At 37.7% G+C, this 15,163-nt stretch overlaps 1 protein-coding gene and 1 pseudogene across 1 annotated transcript; one reads left to right on the top strand and one right to left on the bottom strand.

Annotated features, from left to right (window-relative positions):
* The first annotated feature begins 3,494 nt into the window (after positions 1-3,494).
* LOC123333097 lies at positions 3,495-4,557 on the top strand (annotated as a pseudogene).
* Positions 4,558-11,580: 7,023 nt separating this feature from the next.
* LOC112584344 (olfactory receptor 6C4-like) lies at positions 11,581-12,505 on the bottom strand. Its single transcript, XM_025282448.2, is given in 2 exon segments — positions 11,581-12,468; positions 12,470-12,505. Coding segments are annotated over 2 exon segments (924 nt in total).
* Positions 12,506-15,163: the final 2,658 nt, after the last annotated feature.

Below are 15,163 nucleotides of genomic sequence, written 5' to 3'. Positions count from 1 at the left end.
TGAATCTAGTAATGCATGGAGTAAAGGCTAAATTTTTATTTTATTTTTTAACTTTACAATATTGTATTGGTTTTGCCATATATCAACATGAATCCACCACACGTATACACGTGTTCCCCATCCTGAACCCTCCTCCCTCCTCCCTCCCCATTCCATCCCTCTGAGTCATCCCATTGCACCAGCCCCAAGCATCCAGTATCATGCATCAAACCTGGACTGGTGACTAGTTTCATATATGATATTATACATGTTTTGATGCCATTCTCCCAAATCATCCCACCCTCTCCCTCTCCCACAGAGTCCAAAAGACTGTTCCATACATCAGTGTCTTTTTTGCTATCTCGTATACAGGGTTATTGTTACCATCTTTCTAAATTCCATATATATGTGTTAGTATACTGTATTGGTGTTTTTCTTTCTGGCTTACTTCACTCTGTATAATCCACCTCATTAGAACTGATTCAAATGTATTCTTTTTAATGGCTGAGTAATACTCCATTGTGTATATGTACCACAGCTTTCTTATCCATCATCTGCTGATGGACATCTAGGTTGCTTCCATGCCCTGGCTATTATAAACAGTGCTGCGATGAACATTGGGGTACATGTGTCTCTTTCAATTTTGGTTTCCTCGGTGTGTATGCCCAGCAGTGGGATTGCTGGATCATAAGGCAGGTCTATTTCCAGTTTTTTAAGGAATCTCCACACTGTTCTCCATAGTGGCTGTACTAGTTTGCATTCCCACCAACAGCGTAAGAGGGTTCCCTTTTATCCACACCCTCTCCAGCATTTTATTGCTTGAAGACTTTTGGATCGCAGCCATTCTGACTGGTGTGAAATGGTACCTCATAGTGGTTTTGATTTGCATTTCTCTGATAATGAGTGATGTTGAGCATCTTTTCATGTGTTTGTTAGCCATGTGTATGTCTTCTTTGGAGAAATGTCTATTTAGTTCTTTGGCCCATTTTTTGATTGGGTCATTTATTTTTCTGGAATTGAGCTGCAGGAGTTGCTTGTATATTTTTGAGATTAGTTGTTTGTCAGTTGCTTCATTTGCTATTATTTTCTCCCATTCCGAAGGCTGTCTTTTCACCTTAAATATAGTTTCCTTTGTTGTGCAGAAGCTTTTAAGTGTAATTAGGTCCATTTGTTTATTTTTGCTTTTATTTCCAACATTCTGGGAGGTGGGTCATAGAGGATCCTGCTGTGATGTATGTCGGAGAGTGTTTTGCCTATGTTCTCCTCTAGGAATTTTATAGTTTCTGGTCTTACATTGAGATCTTTAATCCATTTTGAGTTTATTTTTGTGTATGGTGTTAGAAAGTGTTCTAGTTTCATTCTTTTACAAGTGGTTGACCAATTTTCCCAGCACCACTTGTTAAAGAGATTGTCTTTTCTCCATTGTATATTCTTGCCTCCTTTGTCAAAGATAAGGTGTCCATAGGTGTGTGGTTTATCTCTGGGCTTTCTATTTTGTTCCATTGATCTATATTTATGTCTTTGTGCCAGTATCATACTGTCTTGATGACTGTGGCTTTGTAGTAGAGCCTGAAGTCAGGCAGGTTGATTCCTCCAGCTCCATTATTATTTCTCAAGATTGCTTTGGCTATTTGAGGTTTTTTGTATTTCCATCCAAATTGTAAAATTATTTGTTCTAGCTCTGTGAAAAATAACATTGGTAGCTTGATAGGGAGTTCATTTAATCTATAGATTGCTTTGGGTAGTATACTCATTTTCACTATATTGATTCTTCCAATCCATGAGCATGGTATATTTCTCCATCTATTAGTGTCCTCTTTGATTTCTTTCACCAGTGTTTTATAGTTTTCTATATATAGGTCTTTAGTTTCCTTAGGTAGATATAGTCCTAAGTATTTTATTCTTTTCATTGCAATGGTGAATGGAATTGTTTCCTTAATTTCTCTTTCTATTTTCTCATTATTAGTGTATAGGAATGCAAGGGATTTCTGTGTGTTGATTTTATATCCTGCAACTTTACTATAGTCATTGAATAGTTCTAGTAATTTTCTGGTGGAGGATCATGCGATCTGCAAACAGTGAGAGTTTTACTTCTTCTTTTCCAATTTGGATTCCTTTTATTTCTTTTTCTGCTCTGATTGCTGTGGCCAAAACTTCCAGAACTATGTTGAATAGTAATAGTGAAAGTGGGCACCCTTGTCTTGTTCCTGACTTTAGGGGAAATGCTTTCAATTTTTCACCATTGAGGATAATGTTTGCTGTGGGTTTGTCATACATAGCTTTTATTATGTTGAGGTATGTTCCTTCTATTCCTGCTTTCTGAAGAGTTTTTTTTTTTTTTATCATAAATGGATGTTGAAATTTGTCAAAGCCTTTCTCTGCATCTATTGAGATAATCATATGGCTTTTTTTTTTCAATTTGTTAATGTGGTGTACTACATTGATTGATTTGTGGATATTGAAGAATCCTTGCATCCCCGGGATAAAGCCCACTTGGTCATGATGTATGATTTTTTTAATGTGTTGTTGGATTTTGATTGCTAGAATTTTGTGAAGGATTTTTGCATCTATGTTCATCAGTGGTATTGGTCTATAGTTTTCTTTTTTGTGGCATCTTTGTCAGGTTTTGGTATTAGGGTGATGGTGGCCTCATAGAATGAGTTTGGAAGTTTACCTTCCTCTGCAATTTTCTGGAAGAGTTTGAGTAGGACAGGCGTTAGCTCTTCTCTAAAGTTTTGGTAGAATTCAGCTGTGAAGCCATCTGGACCTGGGCTTTTGTTTGCTGGAAGATTTCTGATTACAGTTTCAATTTCCGTGCTTGTGATGGGTCTGTTAAGATTATCTATTTCTTCCTGGTCCAGTTTTGGGAAGTAAGGCAAATTTTTTTAAAAAAAATTACAATTTATGTGTGAGAGAAACTGATACATGTGTTTCTCATGCAGGAAAAAAAAATTTGATGCTGTTTTTAGATTTATTTTAATTAACAGTATTTAAATTTTTTATTTCTAAAGACATTTAGATATCTACGTTTTTACAGACCATAGACCATTTCTAATCATAAAATTTATTAACCCTGAATTATAATGTATAAAAAAGCTAAATACGTTTTTGAGATTATCAAATTGGCTTTAGAAAATAAAAAAATTCCACTTATACAGTGCTTATCATCTCCTATGTATCACTGTAAGATTGTTATGCCTTATCTCATTTAACTCTCACAATAACACTACAATGTAGTATTATCGTTAAACTCATCTTATTAAGGAGGAAAATTGGGAGCACTGATTGGTTAAGTGACTTTCCCAATGTTGCTCATATAGTAGATGACAGAGATATGTTTGAAACCACAAAAAGTGCTGCTAGCTTCCATGTGGTGTATCAGCTCTTCTGTGGTCCATTCAGTGGAGTTTGGGGTCATCATATCATGAAAGATGAATTTTCAGGTTATAGAAGGAAGTGCATGTGATTGGTTTAATTGTTATTTGTAGTTATTTTGATCCTGTGATATTTTGAAATTGTTCTTCATATTCAATTTCTGTGTTTTTTTATCTGAAGATTGGGCAATATACAGAGTCAGTGATGAGAAACTATTTAGCAATAACAATATTCATCATACTGGGTTTGACAAATGACCTACAACTAGAGATTTTGGTTTCTATCTTCCTGTTGGTCACATATATGTTTAGTGTCATTGGGAATCTGACCATAATTTCTCTCATCTTTGTGGATTCTTGTTTTAAAACAGCTATGTATTTTGTTCTTCAAAATTTCTTTTACTTAGAAATCTCATTCACAATGGGCTGTGTGCCCAAATACCTCTACATCATATCAAGTGGGAACAAAACCATCACCACCAATGCCTGCTTCAGCCAGATCTCTTTTATTGTCCTCTTTGGGGCTACAGAATTTTTTCTCTTGGCTGTGATGTCCTATGACCACTATGTAGCCATCTGCAAACCTCTGCATTATATGACCATCATGAGAGCAGAGTCTTGGAAATCTTATCCTCTGTTGTTGAGTATCTGGTTTCTTGATTATCCTTCTACCCCTTGGCCTGAGTCCCTACCTGGAATTCTGTGACTCTGTTATTGACCCTTTTTTCTGTGATGCTTCTCCAATACTGAAGAATTTATGTTCTGATACATGGTTCTTAGAGCAGCTGGTTTTATTCTGTGCTGTGTTGACCTTTATAGTGACCCTTGTGTGTGTAGTTCTGTCCTACATATGTATCATTGGATAATTCTAAGTTTATCTTCTGCACAGGAAAGGAAAAAAGCCTTTTTCCATGTTTCTTCCCACATGCTTGTAGTTTCCATTATCTATGGCAGTTGCATTTTTATGTATGTGAAACCTTCAGCTAAGGATGAAGTGGCCATTAATAAGGGAGTTTCTCTGCTCACTATATTGTTGCCTCTGAGAAATAAATTTCTCATTTATCCCCTGAGAAATAAACAAGTGAAGTGCTCTTTTCTGGCATTCTTAAAAGATTTGCACTTCATTCAAAGAAGTAGTAGAACAGCATACTGGGAATTCAGTCAAATCATGCTGTCACTCCCCCTGCTGCAGCAGGGTCCCTAATAGAGCCTTGCCAGAAAAAAAAGAAAAAAAAAAAAAGAAAATCAAAGCTATATCATGAGAATATAGATGGAAATTGAAGTCATGAGAATGACATATTTTGATAGGCATGAAACAGAGTTGAGAAGAAAGAATGCTGAAGGACCCAGCATAAGGGCATGAACGTTTCTCTTCTTCTCTGAAACTGCTAAAACCTCTCTCTTCTTAATTTGGAATTCAGCCAATTCTTCTTAGTCATTTCAAATATGCATCTGTCATGAGACTTGTGTGTCACTTTTGGTATTTATCACTTCTTTCCCATTTTTGCTATACATTCTGTTTTGAGGAGTCTTCCCTTTTCAAGAGGAAAATATGTGAATTTTCAGGAAATGTAAAGCTCTCTTCTTCCTCAGACCAGACTTGTCAATATGTTGCAGTATAGCCTTTGAAGAGTAATTGCTCAAAGAACAACTAGAAAAGCCAAAATACAACACAAAAACCATTGGCTTAAAGTACTCAGGTTGCTACTGAAACAAGATTCTGCAAATGGTGAAACTGTTGAAGAGGCAGTTGATTGTATGCAGCTACTTCTGCCCTTAGAGGCATTTTCAGATTCATGGCTGTGATGGATTAAAGATTGCTTCACATTATTTAATGTCAGCCTCTCCCTCAGGGCACAAAAGTTTTCTTTTCTCTTTTTTGGCTTGGCTGGGTTTATACTCTGCTAGTCTATAATCTGTGATGAGAGTGTAGTAGAAGTGATGTGACAATGGTTGATCAGTCTACAACAGCCCCACAACTGGGATCCTTGAAATTAACTGTCATTTTGTCAGGATTTTGGACCATCTGCAGTTGACATTTGTGCACCTTTTGACACAAAGCCACCCAGTAATCAGCTGGTAATCAAAATATGTGATGGACATTTTACATACTCAAGTGTTTATAGCTGACATTCGTCTTTGGAACTAAATGTTTTAAATAGGTGAAATATTTCTACTATTTATACGGGATGTTCCCAGTAAGCAACTCCCACCATTTGGATAATGGTAATGAGATGAGTGCATAACCTGAGTGTATGACCTCTCAAGTGGTTGGTGCATATAATAAACAAATATAAATGAAAGCAAAAGTGCTCAAGAAAATCAATTAATTTTACAGACTGCTCTCCAATGAAGTAAGTTAGTCTTTTTTTCCTTTCTTTGATAGAGGGAGGTATTTATCATTCATTCATTGTGATAAATGAAGTTCAGGCATTTCCTTTGCAATACAAGGTAGGAAATATTCAGTTCTAGAGAAAAGTGAAAGTCCCTCAGTTGTGTCCGACTCTTTGTGATCCCATGGACTGTACAGTTCATGAGATTCTCCAGGCCAGAATATTGGAGTGGGTAGCCTTTTCTTTCCCCAGGGGATCTTTCCAACCCAGGGATGGAACCCAGGTCTCCCTCATTGCAGGTGGATTCTTCACCAGCTGAGCCACAAAGGAAGCCCCCCCTCGCCCCCCAACCCCACCCAGTTCAAAAGAAACATATCACCAAAATAGCACTTTTTCTCCACTCCATTTCATAAATTACATTCAAGCAACAACTGCTTTAGAATACAAATAGATATGAATGACATTTTGTATTTTGATTAATATGTCTTAGTTTTGAACACATTTCTGAAACTTTGATAGTAGCATCTAAATTGTTTTGTAGGACCAAAGTACTATTTATTTATTTGGCTGTGCCGGGTCTTAGTTTATGGCATGTGGGATCTTTGATCTTTAGTTGAGGCATAGAGGATCTAGTTCCCGGATCAGGATTTGAACCTGAGACCTCTGCATTGGGAAAGCAGAGTCTTAGCCATTGGACCACCAGGAAACTTCCAAAGTGCTATTTTTAAGCCTTACCCTTAATTACCATTTCTTTCCTTTCATTTCATAATTACCAGAGTACATGAAAGTAAAATTTATATTCTTAATAAAGTAGCAGACTGTTGTATGATTAATATTTTGTTTACTGTCTTCACCATTTATTTTAGTTTACTGCCTTCTAATTTGCTTAGTGACACAAGCATTTGAATATATCTTTTAAAAGGGTCTTCAAATTTGTCTTTTGTGTGGCAAGGCTTCTGAGGTGTTCTTTTATTTTACGATCACATTTAAATGTCTGATTTCTCAAGATGTAAAATTTGGTTTTCTGTCTTGTTTCAGGGCTTCCACATTGGCTCAGTGGGTAAAGAATCTGCCTGAAATGCAGGAGACGCGGGAGACTTAGGTTCAATCCCTGGGTTGGGAAGAACCCTGGAGAAGGAAATGGCAACCCACTCCAGTATTCTTGCCTGAAAAATCCCATGGACAGTGGAGCCTGGCAGGCTGCAGTCCATGGGGTCACAAAGTCAGATACGACTGAGCAACCAAGCACATCTTGTTTCAGCATTCTTGGAGATATCCATCTTTCTCTAGTGTAGGAATATACTATCATTTCCTTCTGTTAATCTTCTCTCCACCTGTAACACTTATTATCTAGATTTGGCATCTGCATTTGTTTTGTGGTGCTTATCTATCTACCTATCTATTGGTTTCCATTATCAACTTAATGTCTTGTTTTCTACTGCTTTCAGTTCAGTTAAGTTCAGTCACTTAGTGGTGTCTGACTCTTTGCCACCCCAGGGACTGCAGCATGCCAGGCTTCTTTGTCCATCACCAACTCCTGGAGCTTACTCAAACTTATGTCCATCAAGTCGGTGATGCAATCCAACCATCTCACCCTCTGTCGTCCCCTTCTCTAGCCTTCAATCTTATCAGGGTTTTTTCCAAAGAGTCAGTTCTTTGCATCAGGTGGCCAAAGTATTGGAGTTTTAGCTTCAGCATCAGTCCTTCCAATGGATATTCAGGGCTGATTTCCTTTAGGATTGACTGGTTTGATCTCCTTGCAGTCCAAGGGACTCTCAAGAGTCTTCTCCAACATCACAGTTCAAAAGTACCAATTCTTTGGTGCCCAGCTTTTTTTATGGTCCAACTCTCACATCCACAGATGACCACTGGAAAAACCATAACTCTGACTATATGGGACTTTGTCAGCAAAATATATTTGTTTACTTTTCTGTATCAGAGACATTACTTATTAAAAAAACAGCTTTTTAATATGTCTAGGTTGGTCATAGCTTTTCTTCCAAGGAGCAAAAATCGTTTAATTTCATGACTGAAGTCACCAATCTGCAGTGATTTTGGAGCCCCCCAAAATAAAGTCTCTCACTGTTTCCATTATTTCCCCATTTACTTGCCATGAAGTGATAGGACCAGATGCCATGATCTTAGTTTCCTGAATGTTGAGTTTAAGCCAACTTTTTCACTCTCCTCTTTCACTTTCATCAAGAGGCTCTTTAGTTCTTCTTTACTTTCTGTCATAAGGGTGGTGTCATCTGCATATCTGAGGTTATTGATATTTCTCCTGGCAATCTTGATTCCAGCTTGTGCTTCATCCAGCCTGGCATTTCACATGACATACTCTGCATATAAGTTAAATAAGCAGGGTGACAATATACAACATTGACATACTCCTTTCCCGATTTGGAACCAGTCTTTTGTTTATCTACTGCTTTATGGAAAGGTTTATCAGATCTGATCTTCTAGCTCATTATTTTTGTTTTATTTCTTTCTTTCCTGGTATTAGTCTCATCTTTATTTCATTTATGTTTTTCAGCAGTATTTTTTTTACCTATTTTATAATGTTTTATCTTTTGTTTAATCAGTATCATTCCTATCTTTTTGAGGAAATTATACTTATTTTAAGCTCTTGATGCTTTTGTTCTTTGGACCATATATTGTCTTTTGTGTAATCTTGTCCCCAGCCCTTACCGTACACCACAGTGGATGCATTCCTCAGATGGGTAGTTCTTTTGGCTTCTGAACTCATGACCTCTGCATAGCTTCAGCTATCCTGCCCAGTGATGTGTGGGCTGAAGCTTAAGCCCTGGTCTGTGACCTTCTGGATGAATTTAAAGAAACAACAAAGCTGATCCTCAGGTCAGAATGTCCAAGTCATTATGGAACAGTTCTTACCTTACTTGGCTTCTTAAAAAGTTCTTCAGAAAATTTCTAAGTTTTATTTTAAACTCTTTGCAAGAAGCAGCATTCAGAAAAGACCATCTGTTTAGATTTGTAATTCATAAGCCCACAACCTTGGGGATTTTGGGGAGAGGATAGAGGAATGAACACCCAGTGTTTTTATTATCTCCTTACCCTAGCACTGCTCTGATATTAGCTTGAGAATACTAGGTAGGTAAAGCTGTTTCTTTTGATTCTTGTCTATAGTGGTGACAGGAGAGATAAAGCCTATCAACCTACACATTTAGACATTGAACATTCCAAAAGTTCAGCTGCAGAATCAGTAAATTCATTCCTTTGCTTTGTGACTTGAGTTACATACCCAGTAAGTATTGACATAAAGCTAGCAAGATGAACAGTTTCAGAAGGGCATGACTTGTATTTTTATTTTTCTTTCTCTCTTTTTTGAACAAGTACATTTAAAAGGTGATACATTCCTTCCAAAATTCATTTCTAAATGTTTATATTATGAAGGCAGAGTGAAGCCCTGGCTAGTGTCCTTGTACTTTGATTTACACCAAGTACTCTTCTTCTTCATCTCATTTATACTCAGAGATATCCAGGTCACATGGGCTTGATGGCAGCCTAGTCCTAACAATCTGCTGCCAAGTGTTCTGCCTTGCTTTATCAAATGTGTGAATAATCTAGCTATCCAAGGATGCAAGTGGACATAAGAGGAATGGAAATAAACTGGTCTTGTTGCACAGGGATTTCAAATCGAATGACCAGCATTTTTACAGTCCTGCTTATGTTAAACCAATCAATTTAGTGCTTATTCTTACTAGTTAAGCCTGAGTTTCTTGAAAAAGACATTGATTATATTGACATCCATATTGTTATAATGGATGTCATTTCTTAAACATAATAATGACTTACAAATTTTATGTCTATTATTTTAATTCTCATAACTACCCTATAAGATAGACACTATATAATCCACATTTTAGAGTTGAGAAAAATAAGCTTTAGGCAGGTGAAAAAGTGTTCCAAGGAGACTTGGGTAGAAGGTTGAAAATCTGGGATTTGAACTAAAGCCTGTATTTTCAACCACTATATGGCATTGTCTTCCATTTCACCATGGGCTTTGGTAGAAATGTGGATATGGGGGAGGTTGATGATTCAGGTGTGATCATTTGAGAACATTTCTCTATTAATTAATAATTCAGTATATTTGGAGTAAATTAAAAGGCATTATTAATCCCTAGCTCAAACGGTAAAGAATCTCCTTGTGATGCATGAGACCAGGGTTCAATCCCTGGGTCGGGAAGTTCCTCTGGAGAAGGGAATGACAATCCACTCCAGTATTCTTGCCTGGAGAACTTCAAGGACAGAGAAGCCTGGCAGGCTACAGTCAGTGGGGCTACAGTCACAATCCCTAGCTTAGCCATCAAGGAAACCCAGATATTCAAAATAGCCATGGCTTACAAAAAAGGTCATTTATTAAAAGTATCATACACTCTTCACTATCTTCTGTGGCTTTGGAAATTTTCTCTCATGGTCAGGCTGGTACAGTTTTTTCCTAAAGTGATTAAGAAGCATCATTCCACTCAATATTATTACCACATATAAAACATGTGAATACATGAGATGATGCTCCATTTGCATCTCAATCAGCATTCTGCAATGAATTAGGGTGTTACTAAACTATGTATAAATAATCAGCTTTCCAAAATGTCCTAAGTTCCATTGACATTGAGTTCCTACCATCACCTCTTCAAATTCAGTTTGTTTTTACCTAAAATCCATGTGTGGAATTCCTGGTAGGGTAGTCTGTTCCCAGTTGGTTGTGAAGATTCATAATTTGGAACATTCTAGATATAAAACTGTGTGATACTTTATACTTTTTCACTTTATGAAACAGGTATCCATGGGTTATATAAAAAAAGCAAAAATTTGGGAGAAAGTTGAAAGAATGAAGCCATATCACAAAATTTGTCCTTTATAATACCTAACAAAAGTAAACAAAAACATGAAAATTAAATTGTGATTGAAAAAAAAAATTTCAAAGACTACCAAAGAGAGAGAGAGAGAGACAGAGTGGGTAACTCAGTCATTAACTTAGAAAGATGTCAACTATGATCAGCAACAACAGGTAAGAGGATGGAAACCTTGCCTCTAGAACTCTAACCAAAACTTCTAGAAAATGAATGTGTAAGTTGACAAAATCTTGAGAGTTTTTGCCTCATTTGGAGAAAAGTGGACCTAATTTACAGGAGGATGGTAGTCTCAATGGCTACATTTGTAAGGTAAATGAAAAAGAGAAGCAGAATAAAAAATATTTTCCCTTTAATAGAAGCGTGGCTCCACAGGTCCATAATGAAGAACAGTAACACGAGATTTCTTTAGAAACAATGCTCATAGCATCACTTCCTTTCTTAAAACATCTCTTGGCTCACCAGTGTCCAGTTTACTCCAGAAAACAGCTAATTCTTTCCAGTTGTTCTTTTTAGACTTTCTCATTCATCCTTCTCTATTAACACTTACCATATTCTTTTATTTTTTTGTAAACTTGTGACTTGGGGCTTCCCAGGTAGAGCTAGGGGTAAGGAACCCATATGATAATGCAGGAGACATAAGAGATGCTGGTTCAATTCCTGAGTGGGGAAGACCCCCCTGGAGGAGGGCATGGCAACCGACTCCAGTATTCTTGCCTGGAGAATCCCATGGAAAGAGGAGCCTGGCAAGCTACAGTCCATAATGTCACAAAGAGTCAGACAAGATTGAAGCGACTTAGCCCACATGCACACGCGCAAGCTTATGACTTATAAGTAAACTGCAAACTTGACAATTTACAGTTTATATACATTTCTATCACATCACACCATAGATTCCCTGAAATTAAGACATATACCTTTCATATTTTTATCCTTAAGTGCCAGGTCAGCACTTGAATTATGATAGACACTCAATACATATTTACTAAATGAAGTATATCTTTCCTTGAAGTGTATTTTGTTTTGTTAAAGCTTTACAATCTTTTGGATGGTGTCCTTGAAGGCTTGTTTCACTTGCTGATTTCTTAGAGTGTAAATGAAGGGATTTAACAAGGGAGTAATTGAAGTAATGAGCACAGCTATTCCTTTGTTGAAAGCACCTTCTTTTGCAGAAGGATTAATGTACATAAACATGCAGCTGCCATAAGAGAGCGAGATGACAATCATGTGGGAGGAACAAGTGGAAAAAGCCTTTGCCCTTTGCTGAGCAGAAGGAATCCTCAGAATGGTCCTGATAATATATGTATAAGAAAGTGTCACCAGCACCAGAGTAACCACCAAAGTCACAACTGCCAAGGAGATGACCATCAGTTCTAAGAGGCTTGTGTCTGAGCAGGCGAGCTCCAGGAGGGGCCCATAGTCACAGTAATAGTGATTCAGAACATTGGAGGCACAGAAATCCACCTGGCTCATTAAGATGATTGGGGGAAAGATAGCCAGGAATCCCCCTAGCCAGGAGCAGAACACAAGTTGTATGCAGACTCTGCTGTTCATGACGGTCAGGTAATGCAGGGGTTTGCAGATGGCCACATAGCGGTCATAGGACATAGAAACCAGGAGGTAAAACTCTGTTGCTCCAAGAAATATAGCAAAAAAATATTGAATTAAGCATCCAGCAAAGCTGATGGCTTTATTTCCTGTTGTCATGCTGGTCAGAAATCTGGGAATAAAAATGGATGTGAAGGAAACTTCTAAGAAGGAGAAATTCTGGAGGAAGAAATACATGGGGGTCTGGAGGTGAGAATCTACTAGAGTGAGAATGATGATAGTCAGATTTCCTAGGACACTTAGCATGTAGGTGAGAAACAGAAAGATGAATATCAGTGCCTGGACCTCAGGTTGATTTGTGAGGCCCCCAAAAAATAAACTCAGTAAATGTTCGGTTTTTCATTGTTGACCTTCAGTAGATCTAAAGGGAATAGGTGAACATGATGAAAACTGAAGTTTCTTGGGGCTGGGGAGATAAAGCTCATTGTAATCAACAGAATCAGATCATATATAGCTCTCCATCTAGTTGGCCCAAACCAGTGTTCATTGGACTAGACTTGTTCCATGGAACCCCCCTGTTGCTCATGTAAATGACATTATTCCTAAAGTCTTTGTAATTCCTCAAGTTGATCTATTCCTGCACACATAAGAGAATTATTACAGAATAATTGCTTAATTTTTTTCAGAAGAATACATTTTTGTACCCATCTTTTCCTTCTAAAATGTTCACAAAGTCTCCGTATTGAAGTCATATTTCTCTGACTCTGTTAATCTCATACTTTTGGGCACTTGGTAGAAATATCTCTATCTGATTTTATTTTCTGTGCTTCCCTCTCCCTCTGGTGCTTTTCCTATACTGTTTCCCCTTCCCTGTAATATTCCCCCTCCTTGTACTATTTAATGTTTAGATGGATACCTGCCACAGATCCTCATCTCCATTACTATATAAATCTCTGACTTCCCTTGTTCCAGCAACCAATATGGTATGGAGAGGGAGGTGGGAGGGGGGGTTCAGGATGGGGAACACGTGTACACCCGTGGCGGATTCATGTTGATGTATGGCAAAACCAATACAATATTGTAAAGTAATCAGCCTCTAATTAAAATAAATAAATTTAATTAAAAAAGAAATTTCCCCAAGTAGATAATTCTGAAGATATTGATGCATAACTGATATTTCTAGACTCTCTCCCCTTCCCAGGTGGTGCATTTGGTAAAGAATCTGCCTGCTCATTGCAAGATACACAAGAGATACGGGTTTGACTCCTGGTTTGGGAAGATCTCCCTGGAGTAGAAAATGGCAACCCACTCCAGTATTTTTGCCAGAAAATTCCATGGACAGAGGAGCCTGGTGGGCTACAGTGCATGGGGTCACAAAGAGTTGGTCATGACAGCATGCACATACCAGTTCTTTTGTAGGGTGCATTTGCAACAGTGCTTTTGGACCTAAAGACCTTTTGTTCAATATTCTATCATTTTATTTTGACTACATGAGCAAGTTTAAGGCATTAATAAATCATATTCATTAGCATTTACTTTTATTTCTCTGCCATTTTCAAAGTCTCCTATACACTGATTTGGACTATATTTCTGAGAATAGAAATCTTGAGAGATCCACAGACAGCATCTCAGAGTAGATTTTGCTCAAAGCCTCAAAGAGTCCTCAGTGGCAAACCAAGGATGATAAATTTATCATGCTTCAAATTTTCTTGGCATACAGAACCCAGGAAGAACATTCATGTTTCTGACACTGAGTCCTTGTACATAAATTGGTAATCCCCAAGGAAGGAAATTTTACTGGTGGTATCCTGTGTGCCTCTTTAGGTTTTTCTGATTAAGAAGCAGAAACAATGTAAAATGCCACTCTAATTCACAAGTGTAAGAGTAAGAAAAATTAGACCTTGATAATCATTTTTGTCAACCTCCTCATTATTCCATATAGCTTTTGGAGGTATTGACCTGTATCCTGCTACAACCCTGCCTTCCTTGTCTGTACTAACCTGTGGTCTTTGGCAAATGCTTCATTTTCATCCATATTTTCACAGTTGGAGGATTTAATCGATCCATATTTATAGAATAATAACATCATTTACTTAAAACATTCAGTATTCTCACCCTCATTGATCTGATTGACTGTAGTGGGCTGTTTACCTTGTTGTCCCCAAGAGGTAAATCAAAGGTGAGATGTGCCATGTGAGTCTCTGAGTTGTATAAAATTTAGTGTTTTTAAAAATTGGCTTCCCATCCACATTCAATTATTCTTTCAATGAAAGCACCCAATTTTTAGGGCTTAACTGGGAAGGAAGTGTATTACTTCCATTCTTTGAAGCTGAATCAGAATCAAATCACAGTTTCTGAGACATAGAGTCCTTCACATGTATAATAAAAAAAAAAGAGCAAATAACCACCTCCTTCTCCTTGCAATAATAGAATTAAAAAAGAGGACTTTAATAAGCTGAAAATGTTTCTTTTCTAAGAAAGATTATTGCAGAGTCCTTAGAAGGCAGGATATGGATGGGCTTCTTTGCAGTTTCTGTGTTCATTAGAGTGACATGGATTTTATTTGCTCTTTTTAGAGCAGGCACATGGGGATCAATTTCTTAAAGAAGTTAAAGATGCCCTGTGGACCCAAGTATAAAAGGTGCAAATAAACCTCATTTGACAGCTTGGAGAACAAGTTGTAAACATGTGGCTGAGGAGAGAAGTTCCTGAGAGACCATAAGGGTGTCATGAAAGAATCTGCCACGGTCATGAGGTTTGTGATGTTGAGAGTGATGGAGTGAGAACCCAGGGGATTGGTGCGTCTGCCTGAGTCATTATTCCCATTATTTTTCCCTTTAATAAACTAGTTGGCCAGTGCTCAAACTTGATATAAATGAGTGTCACTTCACAGTGGATTATCACAACCTTGGGGCTTCCCTGGTGGCTCAGTGGTAAAGAACCCACCTGCCAATGCAGGAGATGTGGGTTCAATCCCTGGGTTGGGAAGATCCCCTGAAGAAAGAAATAGCAAACCAGTCCAGTGTTCTTGTCTGGGAAATCCGATGGACAGAGGAGTCTG

Source organism: Bubalus bubalis, chromosome 4, assembly GCF_019923935.1.
Source record: "Bubalus bubalis isolate 160015118507 breed Murrah chromosome 4, NDDB_SH_1, whole genome shotgun sequence".
Taxonomy (NCBI): domain Eukaryota; kingdom Metazoa; phylum Chordata; class Mammalia; order Artiodactyla; family Bovidae; genus Bubalus; species Bubalus bubalis.
The sequence above is the reverse complement of the archived record's forward strand: the minus strand, read 5'-3'. Positions and strand labels throughout refer to the sequence as shown.